The 17,649-nt window shown below is 63.4% G+C and overlaps 1 protein-coding gene across 1 annotated transcript; it reads right to left on the bottom strand.

Moving 5' to 3' along the window:
• Nucleotides 1-36: 36 nt before the first annotated feature.
• Nucleotides 37-14,735, bottom strand: POLRMT (RNA polymerase mitochondrial). The gene is given in 22 exon segments (XM_047848334.1): nt 37-151; nt 256-326; nt 411-502; nt 714-786; nt 1,676-1,774; nt 1,858-1,910; nt 2,006-2,119; nt 2,204-2,290; nt 2,589-2,768; nt 3,015-3,137; nt 3,402-3,524; nt 3,834-4,622; nt 4,805-5,029; nt 5,596-5,745; nt 5,747-5,764; nt 5,841-6,005; nt 6,212-6,361; nt 7,174-7,366; nt 7,490-7,620; nt 10,957-11,564; nt 13,974-14,072; nt 14,606-14,735. Coding segments are annotated over 22 exon segments (3,681 nt in total). The 5' UTR covers nt 14,694-14,735; the 3' UTR covers nt 37-101.
• Between the last annotated feature and the right edge of the window lie 2,914 nt (nt 14,736-17,649).

Here is a 17,649-nt window from a genome sequence, read left to right as displayed (position 1 = left end):
GCTTGGTGCCCCGAGACCGGCGGGAGACGCTCGACCCCATGGGTGGCAACAGCTTTATTTACACTATGGTACAGGGCGGGCGGTGGCGCGGCGTCGCGGCGTCAGCTGAAGAAGTAAGTGGAGTGTTTCACCTGCTTCAGGTCGAAGGCCCCTGTGGAGCAGAGGGCCCAGCGGAGACCTTGCGGCGGGCCCTGGGCGACACCTCCCGCGCCCCCCCCCCCCCCCTCAGGGAACGCTCAGGGTGTCGGGCCCTACCTGTCTTAGGCACCGACTTCAGCGTGTCCTGGAGCTTGCCAGTCCGCATGCTCTTCAAGTGCTGTGGGGACCTGAGGCCGAGGGCAGGGTGGGCGTGAGGCCCAGTGGGGCAGGGAGGGGTGGTCCCGGCCGCACTGGGGGAGGGGGCGCTAAACCTGGAGCCAGAGCAGAATCGCTTCATCAGGAACCTGGACAGGTTGTGCAGGATGGGCTGGCTGTGCAGGCGGACAAACTGCTCCCGGCATACCTGGGGGCAGGGGGCGTCGTCGGGAGGGAGAACAGGGGCCTGAGAGGGGCGGGGGCAGGGGAGGGCGGAGCTTCCCAGGTCCCGCCCCAACCCGGGAACTGACGGCTGGACTGAGGCTGCCGGTGCCTGGTGCTAGGGGCAAGGGCGTGGGGTCAAGGGGACCCGCTGCCCTCTGAGGGGGGGCCGGGTGTGGGCGCAGGGCGGGCAGCACCTGGTTCATGACCTCCACGTCAGCTGCGTGGGTCCAGAAGCAGTCGTGCACGGAGACAAAGGTCAGGCCTTTCCTGCGGTGGCAGTCGGGGTCTCCCGTGAGGGGGGCTGCCCCTCCAGGACCACTCCCCCCTCTGCTCCTTCCCATCCTCACCTCAAGCCCCCCCACCCGCGGTGGGACCCGGCTCCCCACCGGTCAGCTCACCTGTTCATGGTCCCGCCTCACACCCTCTTCACACCTCCTGACCCCCCCCACCCCGTGTCCCAGCCACTGACTGTTTGCCAGTCTTGTTAACCGGGAAACGGTTCTCCTCTTAGTAAGAAAACTCTGTCCCATGTCACTGCCCACCCCCGCCATCCCCAGTTGCCGCAGCCGATACTGTCCCCCCACCCATCACTACAGGGCTCCGTCCCTGGGGTCCTGTGCGCCCCGCAGGAGGCAGGCACAAATGGCAACCTGTCTCTGAACGCTGGCTCCTTCCTAACCCAACTATCCACACACCTGCCCTATGGCCATGCTTGGGTGCCTCTGCAGAGCTCAGAACAGAAACCCAGACGCTCCCCCCTACAAGGCCCACGAACCCGTCAGAACAGTGTGCTGCCGGCACTCCCTTGGATGGAACCACACGCACTTCTCACTCGGAGCAGTGACACCTTCCCCACCGGCCCAGCCAGCTGCTTCCCCCTCACACACACCTCGCCGCCTCGGGGCCTCTGCGTGTGCTTACGTGTAGTCCTTTTCTGGGCACCGGGTCCCACGACCCACGTGACTAGGGTCCTCGCCTCCTGTAGGCCTCGGTCCTGGTCCCGACCCTGTCTGACCCGGCCTCACCACCTGCCTTCCCCACTCTGTGGGTCCCCACTGTGTCCCCAACACCCAGAAGAGGGTGTGCACACAGATCGCTAACAGACACAGTCTGAGCACGCCCGGCCCACGAGGCAAGCTGCAGACGTGGGGCCCACCTGTAGCAGTGCAGGGCTGTGAGCATCATGTGTGAAGAGTCCAGAGAGTGGATGAAGTTGGGGGGGAAGCCATTCTTCTGCTTCAGTGTGTTGGGCCTCCTGGGGAGGGGGAGGACTCAGCCGCCTCTAGCCTGGTCTGACCCGGGGGCAGCCCCCAGCCCAGCACCCCCACCGGCACTCACTGGCTGGTATCCCCACTGTGGCTGAAGGTGAGGCTCTGGATCCCGCCGCTGATCTGCAGGAGCGGGGTGGGGAGGGTCAGGAGTCCCGCCTGGACAGGGACACGGAGCGGGGGGGGGGGGGGCGGGGGGGGGGCGGGGCCGCACCTACCATGACCTTGGAGTCCCGGTGGTAGGGCTGGATGATGGGAATGCCCAGGGGCGTGACCCACTCCACAGCCGAGCCCGCGTGGGCAATGAGCCGGGCGCTCTCAGTCAGCCAGTGCTGTGGACACAGGGCACGGGCTCAGGGCAGGGCCCCCCTCGTCAGGGACAGCCCGGTGGGCCCGGGGAGGGGGCGAGGACACACCTGGATGGCCCGCGTGCCCGAGAACATCTCCTGGAGACTGTTGAACACCTGGCGCACCAGGTAGTGAGACGCCTCCCACACGAACTCCTGGAGGGGGCGCGGGGCAGCGGTCGGCGGGGGCACAGGGTGGGCGATCACCCACCCACCTCCCCCCAGGAAAACGACCTCACGGCACCCTCTGGGAACCCAGAAGCCCAACCCCATCTTTCTTTCGGAGAGAGACACGGGAGCCCCTGAGGCTGGGGGGTCGGGGGGGGGGGGGGGGCAAGCCCCACCCCCAGGACTGCTTGCTGTCCAGCAGCTGGCCGTTCAGGGCAGGGGGCGGGCCGGGGCCGGGGGAAACCTCGACACTGCCGCGGGGCCAAGCGCCCGCCAGGCTGCGCACCTGGGGGAAGTCGCTGAGCTCCCGCAGGCGCCTCTCGATCTGCAGGCGGCCCCCGTAGCGGGTGACCCCGTACACCACAGTCATCACCGTCTGCTTCACCACCTTGCGGCTGATGAACCCCTCGAGCACCTGGGCGACCCGCACGCCCCGCTTGGCGTCCTGACTGCGGAACACCTCCACCTGCGCAGGCGTTCGGGGTCAGCGGGCGGGTGCGTAGACCTTCTGCCTCCCGCCCTGCCCGGCAGCCCCTTCTCTTCCCAAGGACCCCACGGTCCCCTCTTCTGACACCTCCCTGGGGAAGCCCACCCTGACTGCCTGCTCCCGTCACAGGTGACTGGGGCCACGCGACCTGCAAATCCAGGTGTCCCCAGGACGAAGACCCCACGCGGGCCCTGGGCACGAGCAGGCGGGGACCGCGGTGCCCACCTGCGCGGCCACTCCGCTGTACACGTCCTGCGGCACGTCCGAGGGCAGCAGGTTGACGGAGGCGGCCCCGATGCTGTCGCGGCCGAGAGCGGCATAGTGCTGCAGCCCGTTACAGGAGCCGTCCTGGGGCCGACAGGGGCGGGGGGTGGGGCAACCCTGGGGATCAAGCCAGCGCTCCGGGGCGCCCCAGTGTGCCGCCTGTACCACCGCCGTAGGAGGTTGCCCCGCAGGGCCAGCCACTCCCACGGGGGCCGGCCTCCATGAGGGGGACACCAGCCAAACACAGCGGGATGTGCACTAGACTCCCACACTTCTACGGAACCTCACACGCCTCTAGCCGCGCCCCCGAGCCAGGCACACCCCGAGCCAGGGTCCCCGCCAGCTCACCTGGTGGACCGGGAAGTGAGAAATATAGGCAGCGGGGTCGGGAGCGCGCACGGCCCGAGCGATCTCCATGCAGCAGGCCAGGGCCTGCCAGGGCTCCTCCACCTCCATCCACCACTTGCGGCCCTGAGGGAGGGCAGCATGAGGCCGGGACAGAGCCCCCCGGAACAGCAGGGGTGGGGGGGCGGGGTGTGATGGGAGCGATGGGCAGGGAGGGACACCCGGGAACAGCCCCGAGCGAGCAGGAGCGGGACGGGGAAAGGTCTGGAAGAAGAGCTAACCCTGGAGGGAAGGGCCGCAGAGCCGCCGAGGAACCGGGGCCAAGGGAAACCCCGAAGGAAGGCCGCCGCCAGGAGCGTGCCAAGGGAGGGGCGGGGGTAGCGGGTGCAGGGAACAGGTGGGGGAGGTGGGGGGAGGGGAAGACCCCGCCCCTACCGTCATGGGCCGGTCGGCAGAGTCCAGAATGTCCTCCATCACCTCGTCGGCGAAAACCAGGCGCGCCTGCAGCGGCTCCCGCTTCTTGAGCCCGGTCAGGTTGACCAGGTGGACCTTGAGCCAGTCGAGGCCGCGGGGGCCGAGCGGGCGGCCCTGGGCGAACTCCAGCAGGGCGCGCGCCAGGTCACTGCCCAGGTGGTTGAAGTGGGGCGGGCAGGGGTAGGTGCGGCCGCGGAAGTCCATGTTGTGGGGCAGCCAGAAGACGCAGTGACGCAGGTGCTGCGCCAGCGAGAGGCGGTATAGCGCGTCCGACCGCAGGCTGTGCATCTCCCGGGCCACTTTGAGGCAGCGGGCCAGCTCCCGCCGCAGCTCGGCCTTCTGGGCAGGCGAGGCGTCCGGCGGCAGGCGGCCCTCGGGCGGCCGGGGCGCCTCGGAGGGCGGGGCCGGCACACCCAGGCGGGGGCAGCCCTTGGCGGCAAAGAGCTCCAGCACCAGGTCCAGCACGCGGCCGTTGACGCGCCAGGCGCAGTTGCCCAGCTGGGTGAGGGCGTCCAGGGCGCCGTGCAGCTCGGCGGGCGGGCAGCTGTCCAACAGGCGCTGGTGCTGCGTGGTGCCCTCCACGGAGCGCACGAGCTTAGTGGGACTCAGCAGGAAGGCGCCCGTGTGCGGTGACGTCCAGGGCAGCGGCGGGCACAGCATGGGCACCTCGGTCGCCTCGAAGGTCAGCGTGTGCTCCGCTGCGGTCGCCAGCAGCTGCGTGAAGGCCGGGTGTGGCTTCAGGATCCCGATCTGGGGGCGAGGCGGGCAAAGACCGGCAGAGGCGTCGATCGCCCCGAAGGACGCACGGCGGGCAGAGGGCCCCCTCCAGCCCCGGGACCAGGCGTAGGACCCCAGCAGGATTTCCACAGGACCCGGCCACAGCCCCGGGGTCCCCACGGCACCCGGAGCCCCCCGCCTCGCGCAGGGCCCACCTGGCGGAAGCTACGGAAGGAGTACACGTGGTAGAGCACCGGGATGAGCGAGCAGGAGCCCTGGGGGGCGGCCAGGCTGCCGGGCATCCGCACCACCTCCACCAGCATCTCCGCCAGACGCTTGCCCAGCTGCACCAGCACAGGCAAGGGCCAGGGCTGCTCATGGGGGGCCTCGGGCGCCCCCAGCGTCTCCCAGTACTGCCGCGGCAGGCAGGGCACCGCCACCTGGGGGCGGGGGAGTGGGTCAGGGGCTGGGGGTCTGAGCCCAGCCCTGCACCCCCCCCACCGCCCCGGGCCTCACCTGGGTGTCCGAGGCCCCCCCCCCACGGGCCTCACCTGGGTGTCTGAGGCCCCCCGCCCCCCCCCCAGGGCCTCACCTGGGTGTCCGAGCCCCGCCCCCCCCACGGGCCTCACCTGGGTGTCCGAGCCCCCCCCCCCCACGGGCCTCACCTCGGTGTCCGAGCCCCCCCACCACACCGGGCCTCATCTGGGTGTCTGAGGCCCCCCACCAGCCCCCTCGACAGGCCTCACCTGGGTGTCTGAAGCCCCCCCCCCCACGGGCCTCACCTGGGTGTCTGAGGCCCCCGCCCCCCCCAAGGGCCTCACCTGGGTGTCCGAGCTCCCCCCCCACGGGACTCACCTGGGTGTCTGAGCCCCGCCCCCCCCGACGGGCCTCACCTGGGTGTCCGAGGCCCCCCCCCCTCCACGGGCCTCACCTGGGTGTCTGAGGCCCCCTGCCCCCCCCCAAGGGCCTCACCTGGGTGTCCGAGCCCCCCCCCCACGGGCCTCACCTGGGTGTCCGAGGCCAGCAGGTGCAGGTACTGGTAGTAGCGTTGCTGCAGCGCCTGCACCTGGCTGAGCTGCTTCTTCTGCACCGCGTGCCGGTTGAAGACGCGCAGGCCCAGCTGCTGCGCCAGGGAGAGGAGGGACTCTCCCTGCGGGCGGCAGCACCTGCAGGGTCTGGGGGCGGCACCGTGAGGTGAGCAGAGCCCGGCCAGCACCGCCACCCACCCCCCCCAGCCCGCCGACGCCCCACCTGCAGCAGCAGCCTGGCGAGCTCCCGCTCGGTGAGCAGACACAGGTACGGGAAGAGCGTGGGGCGGCCGGAGCGGGCGGCGCGGGCCTCACTGGCCTTCACGTCCCGCAGCCCCGCGCACAGCGCCTCCACCCACGCGGTGCGCAGCTGCTTCAGGGTCCTCCGCTGCGGGGGCGGGGCGGACACAGGAGTCACCGCCGGGGGGGGTGGGGGGGGGGGGGGGGGGGGGGGGGGGAGACCCCGGAGGAGGGGTCCTCCCGAGCCACGTGGCCCACCTCGCACTCTCCTCGCGGCGGTGGGCGACCCACGGGCTGCCCCGGCCCCATCGCCCGCCCAACCCCAGGGGGCTGCGATTCAGCCGAGCTTCTCACCGCGTGCAGGACCTCCTTGGTGAGCAGCTGGGCCTTCTCCACCGACTCCACAGTGACGGTGGTGGCCATCTCCACACGCAGCTGCTGCTGGAAGAGGGTCTGCAGCTTCCACAGAGGCAGGTGCAGCTTGGGGTATGACACGGGGCCCTCCTGCGGGGTGGGGACAGTATGACACGGGGCCCTCCTGTGCGTGTGGGGGGGGGCAAGCAGGAGGTCAGGCCCCCACAGGCTGGACTCTCCTACACACAAGGCCCACGAGAGCAGCTGTCCGGCCTGCACGTCCAGGACCCCCCACCCGCAGAGCCACATCTGCTTCTCCGAGTCCCCGGAAAATCATCCCTCCGAGAGGATGGAAGGAAGCAAGGTGCCAAAGAGCACGTGACAGCCACCCAGCATTTGCCCGGCCTCACTGGGTGGGGGTGGGAACTACCTGGGGAGACACAGCTCAGGTCTCTGGGCGGTGAGCTCGTGTTTAAACTGGAAACTGTGCAAATGCGTGACCCATCCAAAAAGAGAAATTGAAAACTGCAAAACCCAGCACGCTGAGAATCACACACAGGCCCACACAAGGCAGGTCTTCTAATGACTGCACAGCGGACAGAGCCCCGGCCACACTGCCCACCTGCTGCTTGAGGCCGGCCAAAGCTCGGGCCGTCTACACCCAGCTCTGGTATGACGCCTGTGCTCTGCCCGCCGCTGAGCCTCTGGGTGTGGGAACCCAACGGCGAGGCTGTGGCACCTTCCAGCTTTAATCTTTAGGGTCAGGGCCCCGGTGGGGACTGGGACTTGCCAAGTCTGGTTCGTCTGGCCTCTGAAGAGCAGGGAGGGCATCCCTGGGACGCGGGTGGCTCCGAGAGAAATTAAAGGAGGGGCCGAGGAGACTCCACAAGGACAGGGTGGTTCCGGCTCATCCCCAACAGGACACGCCCCCCCCCGCCCCGTGGGTGTCAGGGCCCTCTCACCTTGGCGTAGATCTCCCTGAGCAGGGGTGAGGTGTTGACCTGGGGCTCGGGCTGGGGCTGCAGAGGAGGGCTGAAGGTGGGCTGGGCCTTGTGCACTGCCTGCAGGAGCGCGGCCTGCTCCTCCTGGCACAGTGGCACGCTGGAGAAGAGGTCCTGCAGCCGCAGCCCATCCTGGGCCATCTGGTCCAGACACCTGTGGGGGCGCATGGTGCCTAAGGGATGGGCAGCCCCCAACACCCTGCAGGTCTCAGCGCCAGGAGGCCACGGGGGCCTTCTGGGCGGCCCGGGCCCCAGCAAGGGCCCGATGCCCACCCACCTTTGGACGGTCCTGGCGTCCTGGTCCAGCCGTCCCATGCACTGGAGCGCAGCTGCGTAGGACAAGAGGTCTGGGGTGAGGCCGGCATCTTTCACCATGAAGAACACGTAAACCAGCTCTTTGAAGGAGCCCTGGGGAGACCAAGTTGGGGTGAGGGTCCTGGGGTGGCCAGCCCGTCCCTTGAGACCTTGCTCTCCAGCCAGCGAATTAGGAAAAGGCTTGCCGGCCAAGCGCAGCGCAGGCGCTCGGTGACACCACGGCGGGACCAGGTGGGGGCTGGGTTCCCGACGGGAGAGGTGCTGATACCGCGGACGTGAACGTGCACTATTCCAGCCGCTACAAGAGGCTCTTCAGTGTTCTCTGCGTCCGTGTGCTGTCTTCCACCCGCCTGCTCCGGGGTTAGCCCTCCTCTTCCCCATTTCCGCGAGTGCTAGTCCTGTCCCTGGTTTGAGTGCGGCCTCTCTCACACAGGCGCCGTGGCTGTCAACCTCCCTCCGACACCCCCCGGCTGGAGGCACGCCGCGTTCAGGCCTCCGTTCATTTCCAAGTACAGGAAACCTTGTTTGCGAGCTAAGTCGTTCCGGAAACATGTTTGCAATCCAAAGTACTTGTATGTCAAAGCGATTTCCCCATGAGAAATAATGGCAACGCACAATCCAAAACATATTCGTGTAAAAATGATTACGATACCGTAAGATAATAGAAAATAACATAATTCACGGTGTAAAGAAACACTCGTTAACCTGCACTTACCTTTGAGAACCTCCGTGGCTGGAGCGAGGGAGACGAGACAGAGGAGGGTGACTGTGCAGGACAACTGTCACTATCACTAAAGGAATCGCTGCTATCTATCGGCTCAATGCAATCTTCTTCTTTTCCTGAGGCTTTAACAGGGAACCTACCCGGTGACGCTTGCTTTGCCTCGTCTTGAGGGTTTCGTAAAAACGGGACATCGCGTTGTGGTTAAACAGACCCGTTGCTCACACTGCTACAGCCTTATTCGGGCGGTGCTTTGCTACACAATTCTGCAGTCTCCCACACTTCACACATCTCCCTAATCTCGTTTGAAGTGAGGGATTCCTCCGCCTTTTCCTCCTCCTCTGCAGGCGAGGTACAGACGTAGACTTCTTGTAAAATCTTGCAATTTCAGCCCCTGCACACCTCGCTCATAGTCTCCAATGATTTCCTTCGGCTTCCACCAGAATCATCTCCTTCTTACCCGCCTTTCTCCTCAACCTTTTTCTGCGTGGGGGTCACTGTATACGCTGCCGCTGATGCTGACTAAGCACACGACTAATAAACTTTTGTCACGTGCCGCACTTAATGCAACTGGCAGCGAGGCAGCAGAGGACAAGGTCCCTATCTGCAGGCGGCCCGACCTAGAATGAAGCAAAGCGTTCCCGAGCTCGCTCTTGGATGGAAAAGCAAAGGGCTGTCCGCAGGTGCGTTGAGGGGGACAAAAATACACGAGCGCCAACGTTCTGAAAACTCACTGAGTTCTGCCAACGAGACTGAGCATCCCAGCGTGGGCGATGATCACCCACCCCCGCAGAGAACCACTGGCTCAGCTGCGACCACATGACACTCGGCGTCATGTTCTAGGCGAACTGCAAGACCTCGCTCGCTCACCAAGTGAGAATGTATCAGGAACGTCTGCCTGTCTCGCGGAACAGCTTCCTCGCGGTCCAGGTTCTGCTGTACGTGCTACGTTCTCTTGCAGCTGCTTCCCGGACCACTGGAGGTCTGTGCCGCTGCAGACCCGCTGGAGAAAACAAGGCTCCTAGCACCCCCCACCCCCGCCCCCAGCTCCTGCTGCCTTCATCCAAGGCGTGCCGCCACACCAGGGACCACGGTGCCGGCAAGCGGGTTTTCAGGCGCTTGTCTCAAGGACCTCGCCCAGGCCGCCCTACTGGCCGTCAGCGGCCACACGTAGCCACCACGTTTAAACCTTCAGCTCTGCAAATGCTCGGGGGTCACACGCAGCCGGAGCAGGTGAACGTGCCAACGGGGAAGGGACCCTCGCCGGACAGCGCTGGTCTACAGGAAGCGTGTCTAAACCCCACGTGCCGTCTCACCTTTACGCTTTACAGAGACACACGCGCGCACGCGGGCACGGTGGCCGAGGCTCTAAATCAGGCCCTCTGCCTTACACGTGGGGACACCGAAGCTCAGAGAGAAGTGGGAGGTGTGGGCCACACGGTGAGCAAGCGGCAGCCACAGGACTCAGGCTGGGCTCTGGGTAACAGCCAAGCCCCATCCCGCATGCGCAGGCTGCCCAGAAACCATGACTTCCGGAGCCCAGGATGCCTGTGCAGTCCACGCACGACGCACGACGGGCCTGGGACGGGGTTAGCAATGCCCCCAAACCCCCACCTACTCGGGACCTCATAACACGGGCCCCTGAGGGATCTTTGCTAACGGAATGAGTTCAGATGAAGCCGCGTGAGGAGTGTGAGGACAGGGCAGATGCGGGACACCTGGAGACGCCTGGGGACGTGGCCACAGGCCCAGGACCACAGGGGCTCCGGGAGCTGGAAGAGGCAGGAAGGCAGTGGCCCCGCCCGCTTTGACCTGGGACTGGAAAAAAATAACTCACTTTAAGCCACCCAGGTTTTGGTCATCGCCACAAATGCAGGAAGCTGGCGCCCGCGCCAATGGCAGAAATGTCCCGCCGTAACAGGGCCCTGTGACCTTGGGGGGAAGAAAACGACCTTCTTGCCTTCACTAACTCCCTGAAGCTAGTGCGTCCCAGTGACGAAGACGAACGTGACTGCCGCCTGTGGGGACCGGGCATCTCCACGCCACGGGCCGACGCAGACGTAAAGCGATGGTGGCCCCTGGGCCTGCTGTCCTGTCCTCGAGTGAGGCCCGGCGGTCTTGGCCACAAGCCCACGCTCACAGCCGGCGCCTCGGTCCCCACGCGACGGTCTCTGCCTCGGGCCTGAGCACAGGGAGGGGGCTCGGAGCTGTGCCCCTGCGAGGCCACGTGAAGAACACTCTTGAACAAGCAGCCCGGGCCGCCGCCACGGGGAAATTAAAAACGCTTGGAGAGACACGGGGCATGGCCAGAGCGGACCCCGCAGGGAACCCCACGGCCACGAACGAACGCCCGCATCGCGACGCGCTGAGCTAACCCCCCCACCCGAGGAAGCCCCACCTAAAGCAGCGAAGTCGCTGTCCCGAGAAGGACCTGGAAACCCCCCCGGAGGCCAAAGCGCCCCTCACACCAGTCAGGCACAGAGGCCCCGGTCGAGGCGTCCAGAAGGAAAGGGACCTGAAACGTTCAGCAGGACTCCCTCCTTCTCTTTTGGCCGTTTTGGGAAATGTCCGTCGAGGGGCCACGTGGGACTTATGGTTGACAAGCGCGAGAATCATCAGGACGGTAACAAGCACAGGACTCGGCCTCTGGGGCTCAGAGCCCCGGGTTCGGACCCCACAGACACCCCTCCCCCGGGGCCGCCGCTCACCTTGCGAGCCCAGCCGAGCATGACGGTGTTGTACGCGGCCAGCGTGAGCACCCGCCGCTGCCGCCACTTGCTGTGGCAGGTGACCAGCACGTGGTGGGCGAGGGGCAGGTGGCCCGAGAGCAGGCAGCACTCCAGGAAGGCCAGGAGCCTCTGCTGCTGGGTCTCCAGCCGCGCGGGGGCGCCCCCCGCCTCGTGGGCCCGCTCCGCCTCGCAGCTCAGCCTCCGCGGCGCCTCCCGCAGCAGCCGCGCCAGCTGCTCCTCCCAGGGGCTCCGGGGGGTCTCCTGCTCCCAGCGCAGCAGGCGCTCGGCCAGCGGGGCGCTCAGCAGCTGGGGCACCATCCGCAGCCTGTGCTCACAGGCCAGCTGCTGGGCCCGCACCTGCAGCTTCGCCTGCAGCCGCTGCTTGCGCCTCTGCATCGCCCACTTCTCCTGGTCCAGCTTCTGCGCCCAGTGGCCGCCGAGCCCCGGGGCGGTGCCCTCGCCCCCCTTCTGGGCCTTCCTGCGTGGCTGGAAGCCGCCCGCTTCTGGGAGTCGGGCCGGGCGGGGCCTCCTCACGGTCACCTCCGACACACGCGCGGCCTGCAGCTGCCGCACCCGGGCCTCGAGCACTGTGGGGGCGAAGGGCGAGGACGTCAGGGGGACCCCCGTGCGAGCAACCTCTTCAGACCTGCGGTTTTGGGGGGTGGCTGGCTTCGCCAACTCTCGGGGCCTTGGTTCTTTTTTTTTGAGAGAGACAGAGCGTGAACGGGGGAGGGGCAGAGAGAGAGGGAGACACAGAATCGGAAGCAGGCTCCAGGCTCCGAGCTGTCAGCACGGAGCCCGATGTGGACTCGAACCCGTGAACCACAAGATGATGACCTTAGCCCAAGTTGGATGCTTAACCGACTGAGCCCCCCAGGCACCCCTCGAGGTCTCAGTACTATGTATGTCCCCCAATTTTCAGGCGCATACACCCTACCCACTCATTCAGCACCTGTGCGACAGCCTGACTCAACTTCCCAAAACCTGCCCCTCCGTGTCATCGTCACTGGCCGTCACTGTCCCTGGCGGCGTGGTCCTTGCAGGCCCTCAGCCAAAAAACCCTTAAGACCGTCCAAGCCTCCACACCCAGCCTGTCAGCACACCCTCAGAGGTGTGGCGCTGCCTCAAAATCCATCCAGGTGCCCCAGGGGTCCTGCCCTCGCCTCCCCCCACTCCCCCCAGGCTGCGGCCACAATGGCCTCAGGGCCTCTGCACGCTCTACTCCTGATCGCTATGATCGGTATGACCGGAGTTTCCTGCAGAGTCAGGTGCCACGGCTAGCCCTGCGTCACAACGGCTTCACAGATCACGGGAGTCCCCGACAGATCAACACGTAACCTTCTTCCGTGTCCCTCTGTTTAAGATGCCTTCTTTCACATACGTTGTTAATTCACTAACGTCGAGCCCACAGCCAACAGCACCGCAACTGTAAGCAAACACCTATTTCTGGGCGCCTGGCTGGCTCAGTCGGTTAAGCGTCTGACGCTTGATGTCGGCTCAGCTCATGAGCTCACAGTGTGTGAGTTCGAGCCCTGTGCTGGGTTCTACACTGGTGGTGTGGAGCCTAGCTGGGATTCTGTGTCTCCCTCTCTCTCAAATCAATTAAGTAAACATTAAAAAAATAAAAACGAAAATGTGTATTTTCTCCAAAAGGCACATCACAGCCTTCTTGAACTTAGGCCGGTAGAAAACACCTTGGCGCTATGCTTAGGGACCACTTTAAACAGCAAAATCACCAACAGACAGCCCCCAAAATGCAGAAACGTGGCACTACACATACCTTGAGAAGGACACTTGTTTACAATATGTGCCAAAACAAGAGGCCAGTGTGTCACCTGCTTCAACCCCAGCTGGGGACGGGGACAGCGGGCAGCTCCAGCATTTGCTGCTCTGCACGTGTCCACAAGGGACTGGGATTTGGGGGTTACGGATGGAGTTTAGTTCTTAGGTAACTGTGCAAATACTACTGAGGACCAACGGCGCCCACGCAGTCCAGCCTCACCCGCCGGCCTCGGTCCAACAAAGACTTGCCGGAGTAAACTGAAGAGGCAGGGCGGCCTTGGCCCCTGTAGGAGCCAACACGTGGGGCGTGCAGGTGGGGTACCCGTGTCTGTCGAGGAGGTGAGGCCGACATGACGTGGCTGTGCACACAGCTTTTTTCCCGCGGTGGCAATGGTGCCTTTGGATGACAAGGCAGGCAAAGGCCACATGGACCTGTGACTGGGGGGGGGGGGAGGTTATTAGCTTATCCTATGCTAGGGGACAGAGTTGGTGGGTTTTTAGGCTGGAGAGTGACGTAATGTGATTCAGACTTCCAGAACCTTCCTCCATTGAACACAGGATACTCGGGCTTTAAGACAATTAGGTAGTGAGTAAGAAACGAAAGAAGGCTGCTGTTGAGGACGACGGTACTCTACTTCTCTATGTTCAGAATTTTTAGACACACTGGAGACGCGGGGCGGGGCGGGGGGGGAGCAGGAAGCAGTGGCCATGGTCTGGGGGGCTCCAGTGAGGGAACACACGTGCCCCCACCTCCCTGTGGCGGTGCCGGGACTGGGCCGGCCGTCCCACGCTGTGAAGACGGCAGGACCCCGACTGGACCCCTCGGGCGCCCGAGCCCAGACAGCCGAGCCAGGGCACGTGTGTCAGTTCAGGATTCGAACCCTGACTCTGCAGGAGCAGTTCGTGCAGCCTTGGGCCAGCCTCTCCAGCTACCACGTTGGGCCTCACCAGGAGAGTAGGAGCGCCTGCGGGGTTCGGGGAAGGGGAAACAACAGCCCTCTGTGCACAGCACAAGCTTCCTGTCACCATCCGCATGAGGACACTGAGGGCAGGGGAACCATTCAGTTACCCTGCTTTGCAGAATGCAGCCCTCCTCGTGGTGTCACTGTGAGGAAACGGGGAGGTAACCCCCCAGCAGAGTGCCCGTGGCTGGGAGGGGCGGGGGGACAGAGAGGAGGGGCTTCAGGCTCCAAGCCTTGGGGGTCTGGGCTCACCCTCCAGCAGCTCCGCGTGGCCCCAGTCCTTCCGGCGGTCTTGCTCACAAGGGCTGGCGGACAAGCTCCTTCTGCGGCCCCAGACACCACTGAGGGCCCCTGTGGGCGGAAGAGAGAGGCTGAGGGAGGCAGAAGGAGGCCCGCGGCCTGGGGGGCTGGGAGGGCCTCGTGTGGACAGAAATCGCAGGATCCTGGGGCAAAAGAGCTCTAAATTCACTGCAAACCGTCAGTGGTCACGGGCCTCACGTTGGAAAGAACCCAAGAGGTCAAAGGTGAAGGGGACCTTACAGCAAAGAAATTTGGGCGTGGGATCAACATAAAGGGTTCCTCCAACTAAAGGTGCTGTGAGAGTTCAAAGGTCAAGGGCCCTAAGTCGCAAAGAAGGGGTCAGGGGACTCCAAAAGAAACCAAGAGTCAAGCGTCAAAGTGCTGTGCCGATCCCCATCGGGGGAGTGGCCTAAGGGCGAGTGAAAGCGGGGTCCAGTCAATGGGTTCCACAGAACCACACTGGGCAAGGAGCAAAGGTGGGGGGTAGCTGGATCCCGCGGACCTAAAAGCCGAAGGTCACGGCCGTGGGGAGAGGAGGCAGTGGCAGCGGCCATGGCGTCACCCTCGGCTCTCCCCCGCGTTACCTTCCTCGGCCAGGGGGCCGGGGGGGCCCGCAGGCCACAGGGCCCTCCGGAGACCGGACGCGCCGCGGCCCCAGCGAAACGCCGACATTCCGCACGCCGACCGCCGCGCCGCCCGCGCTGTTCGCACCGCCCACACCGCGCCTGCGCCGCCTGCGCCTGCCGGGAGTTGTAGTTCCACAGCCTACGGCGGCTGTGAAGGGACCTCGCGGCGAGAGGAGGCAGCCGGAACCACGATTCCCAGGGAGCAGCGGGGCCCGGGAGTCTCCGACGCATGCGCCGATAAAGCCCTCTAATTGGCTCTTCCTCCTGCCAGGGAGGGGCGGGACAGAGCCGTTGCTTGGGTAACCCGGGGTGACTCTAAGCCGTCTTCGGGAGGACCGGGAAGCCGGATTGTTGTTGTCATTGGTCTTCTTCTTCTTCTTCTTTCTTTTTTTTCCTAAAGGAATGGTCGCCAAATAGTTAAGACAGCGTTCTGCAATTTAGAGATTCCTGTCTGCGATCTTCATTGCTCCAACTTCGACTTTGGAGCGGCAACTATGACTAGCCCCAGTTTATTGCGGAGGAAGTTGAGGCTGGGAGAGGTCGAGCAAGTTGCCCCAACATTAGGGAGACCGCAGTGGAGACAGAGGTCTGTCTGACTCCCAGCCCCAGACCAGGGGCAACTGGGACGTCGTTTCCAGGACGTCTCCCTCGTCCACTCCCTCCAGTCCCAAGGACAGGAGCAGAGCAGGGCGTGAAAAGCAGACCAACCTACTAAACTGATTTGATGAAAAATGGAATGAGCCCGGAGCCTGAAAGTTCCCAGTCCTGATCTTCAGGGTGGTCTCATTCGGGAGTAGTCAGAGCCAGAGCTTCAGAATCAGACCAGGAAGGCACTTGGGAAACTGAGGCGGGGGGGGGGGGGGGAGAGGAGCATCAGCTGGCATGGAAGGATGAAACTAAGAATATCTGGGGTAACTGTGTTCCAGGCAGAGTTCACCGCAAGTGCAAAGGCCCTGAGGCAGAGTCAGGTGTGGATACCTGGAGAAACTTGAGCAGAGAGGGGGTTAGGAAGAAGAAGCTAAGACAAAGCTGGAGGAGTTCTCAAGGGGCCAGGCCAGTGGGCCTTTGGGGCTTCAGCTCAAGCTGCCACCTGCCCTTGGGCTCTCAGACTTGGTTATCCCATTAGCCCAGAGTGGAAGCTGGACCTGTGCTCTAGAAGGGCCAGCCTCCTCGGCCTGGCGGCCTCTTGAAAGCACATTCCAGACGCAGCTGCCCACGCGGGCCTGTGCAGTATGATTCCACCGGCTGGGAATGTTTTCAGCAGACAGCAGCGTCCTCTCAAACCTGCCCCGACCCACTCCAAGATGCCCCAGGGGCCTCGACCTCAGATCTGACTCACCCCTGGGATGGCCTTCCTGGCCCTGAGGGGCTGAATCAGTATGCCCTGGTCTCCCCAAGACCTAGATACACCCCCCTCAGACCCCCGCAGTCTGGCAGAGCCAGGAACCTGTGCTGGAAGCCTAGACTTTGGAATCGGTGTGCCTTTCTGACGCCTTGGTCGTCTCTTATATGCAACGGGGCATCAGATGCCCTAAAGCATATTCCCCTGGAACCAGGGTCCTGGAACTTAGCAGTAAGAAAGTTCTTTCTGCTCCCACTCAGGCACAGGAGGTCTCCCTGAGTGCTGCCTACATCTGACTCGACCTCAGCTCTCTGGCTGTGATCCTATCGGTCTGAGAATTCGTCACATGGTCGTCTCCTCAGTGTTTCTTTTTATGGCTTATCGTCATCATGTCTGTGTGTGGTTCTGGTTTTCCACTCCTGATGGTGACATCAAGTTTCCTTGTAAAACTTAAGTAAGAAAAATATTAATAACACACAGGACAGGTGGAGGCAGATGTAATTAAACGGGGAACACAGCGTCAGAGGTTGGAATTTGGGCAACACCGTGTTTCAGAAGCTGTTTGCTTATGTCGGGTTCTGACCCAAAATGTTTGGTCAGATTCGTGCCATGAGACATTCAGATGAGCCTGGGTTGTGTCCATGTTGAGAAAGGTGGAGAAAGGCCAGGATCTCTAGATGGGAGGAGATGGTATCAGCCCCCTAGGGCTGCGTGTACCTTCAACAACAGAAAGTTATTCTCTCACATTTCTGCAGACCAGATGGGCAACGTCAGTATCTGTGAGCTGAAATAAGGGTGTGGCAGGGCTGTGCTCCCACTGGAGGCTCCAGGGGAGGGTCCTTCCCACCTCCTCCAGCTTCTGGGGGCTCCACGCGTCCCTTGGCCTGTGGCTGAGCCCCTCCAGTCTCTGCCTCCGTGGGCACGTGGCCTCCTCTGTGTCTATGTCAAATATCCCTCTTCTGCTTCTCTTATAAGGACACTTGTGACTGTATTTAGGGCCCACTGGGATGATTTCCTCATCTGAAAATCTTAATTGTATCTGCCAAGACTCTTTTTCCAAATGAGGTAAAATTCACAGGTTCCTGGGATGAGAATATGGATATATCTTGGGGGACCGTTAATCAGTGGATCACAGACTATCCTGAGTTTGTGATCAGGAAAAAAAAAAAAAAACTATTGAAGGACATTGTGGGGACAACAGGGGCCATCTGAGCATGGATGGTGGATTAAATTGCAGTTTGGTTATGACAGAGGACCTTGCCTTCGGGAGATACATCCACATGTTTAGAGGTGAACTGGTACCATCCCTGTGGCTTATTCTCGAATACCCACTTACATAAAAAGATTACGTGTGTGTGTGTGTGTGTGTGTGTGTGTGGAGGCATAATGTCAACAGTGCACAGGTCAAGAATATAGCTCAGTTTCCACCAACCGGACACATGGGTATTCCGAAACATGCCCCGCCCCTGAAGCCCCCTCACGGTCCCATAGCTGCCCCAAGAGTGACACCCACATCCTGATGCCTCACACCGTGGCTGCTTCGGCCCCGTTGCAGACTGTGACATAAATGGACCTCCTTGTGTCAGGCTACTTCTACACAACATTATGTCTGAAATTCATCCACACTGTGCTGTTCCTGGGACATAGAATTCCTGGGGGC

This window comes from Prionailurus viverrinus, unplaced genomic scaffold (genome assembly GCF_022837055.1).
Source record: "Prionailurus viverrinus isolate Anna unplaced genomic scaffold, UM_Priviv_1.0 scaffold_60, whole genome shotgun sequence".
In the NCBI taxonomy this organism is placed as follows: domain Eukaryota; kingdom Metazoa; phylum Chordata; class Mammalia; order Carnivora; family Felidae; genus Prionailurus; species Prionailurus viverrinus.
This window is presented reverse-complemented; position numbering and strand designations above follow the sequence as displayed.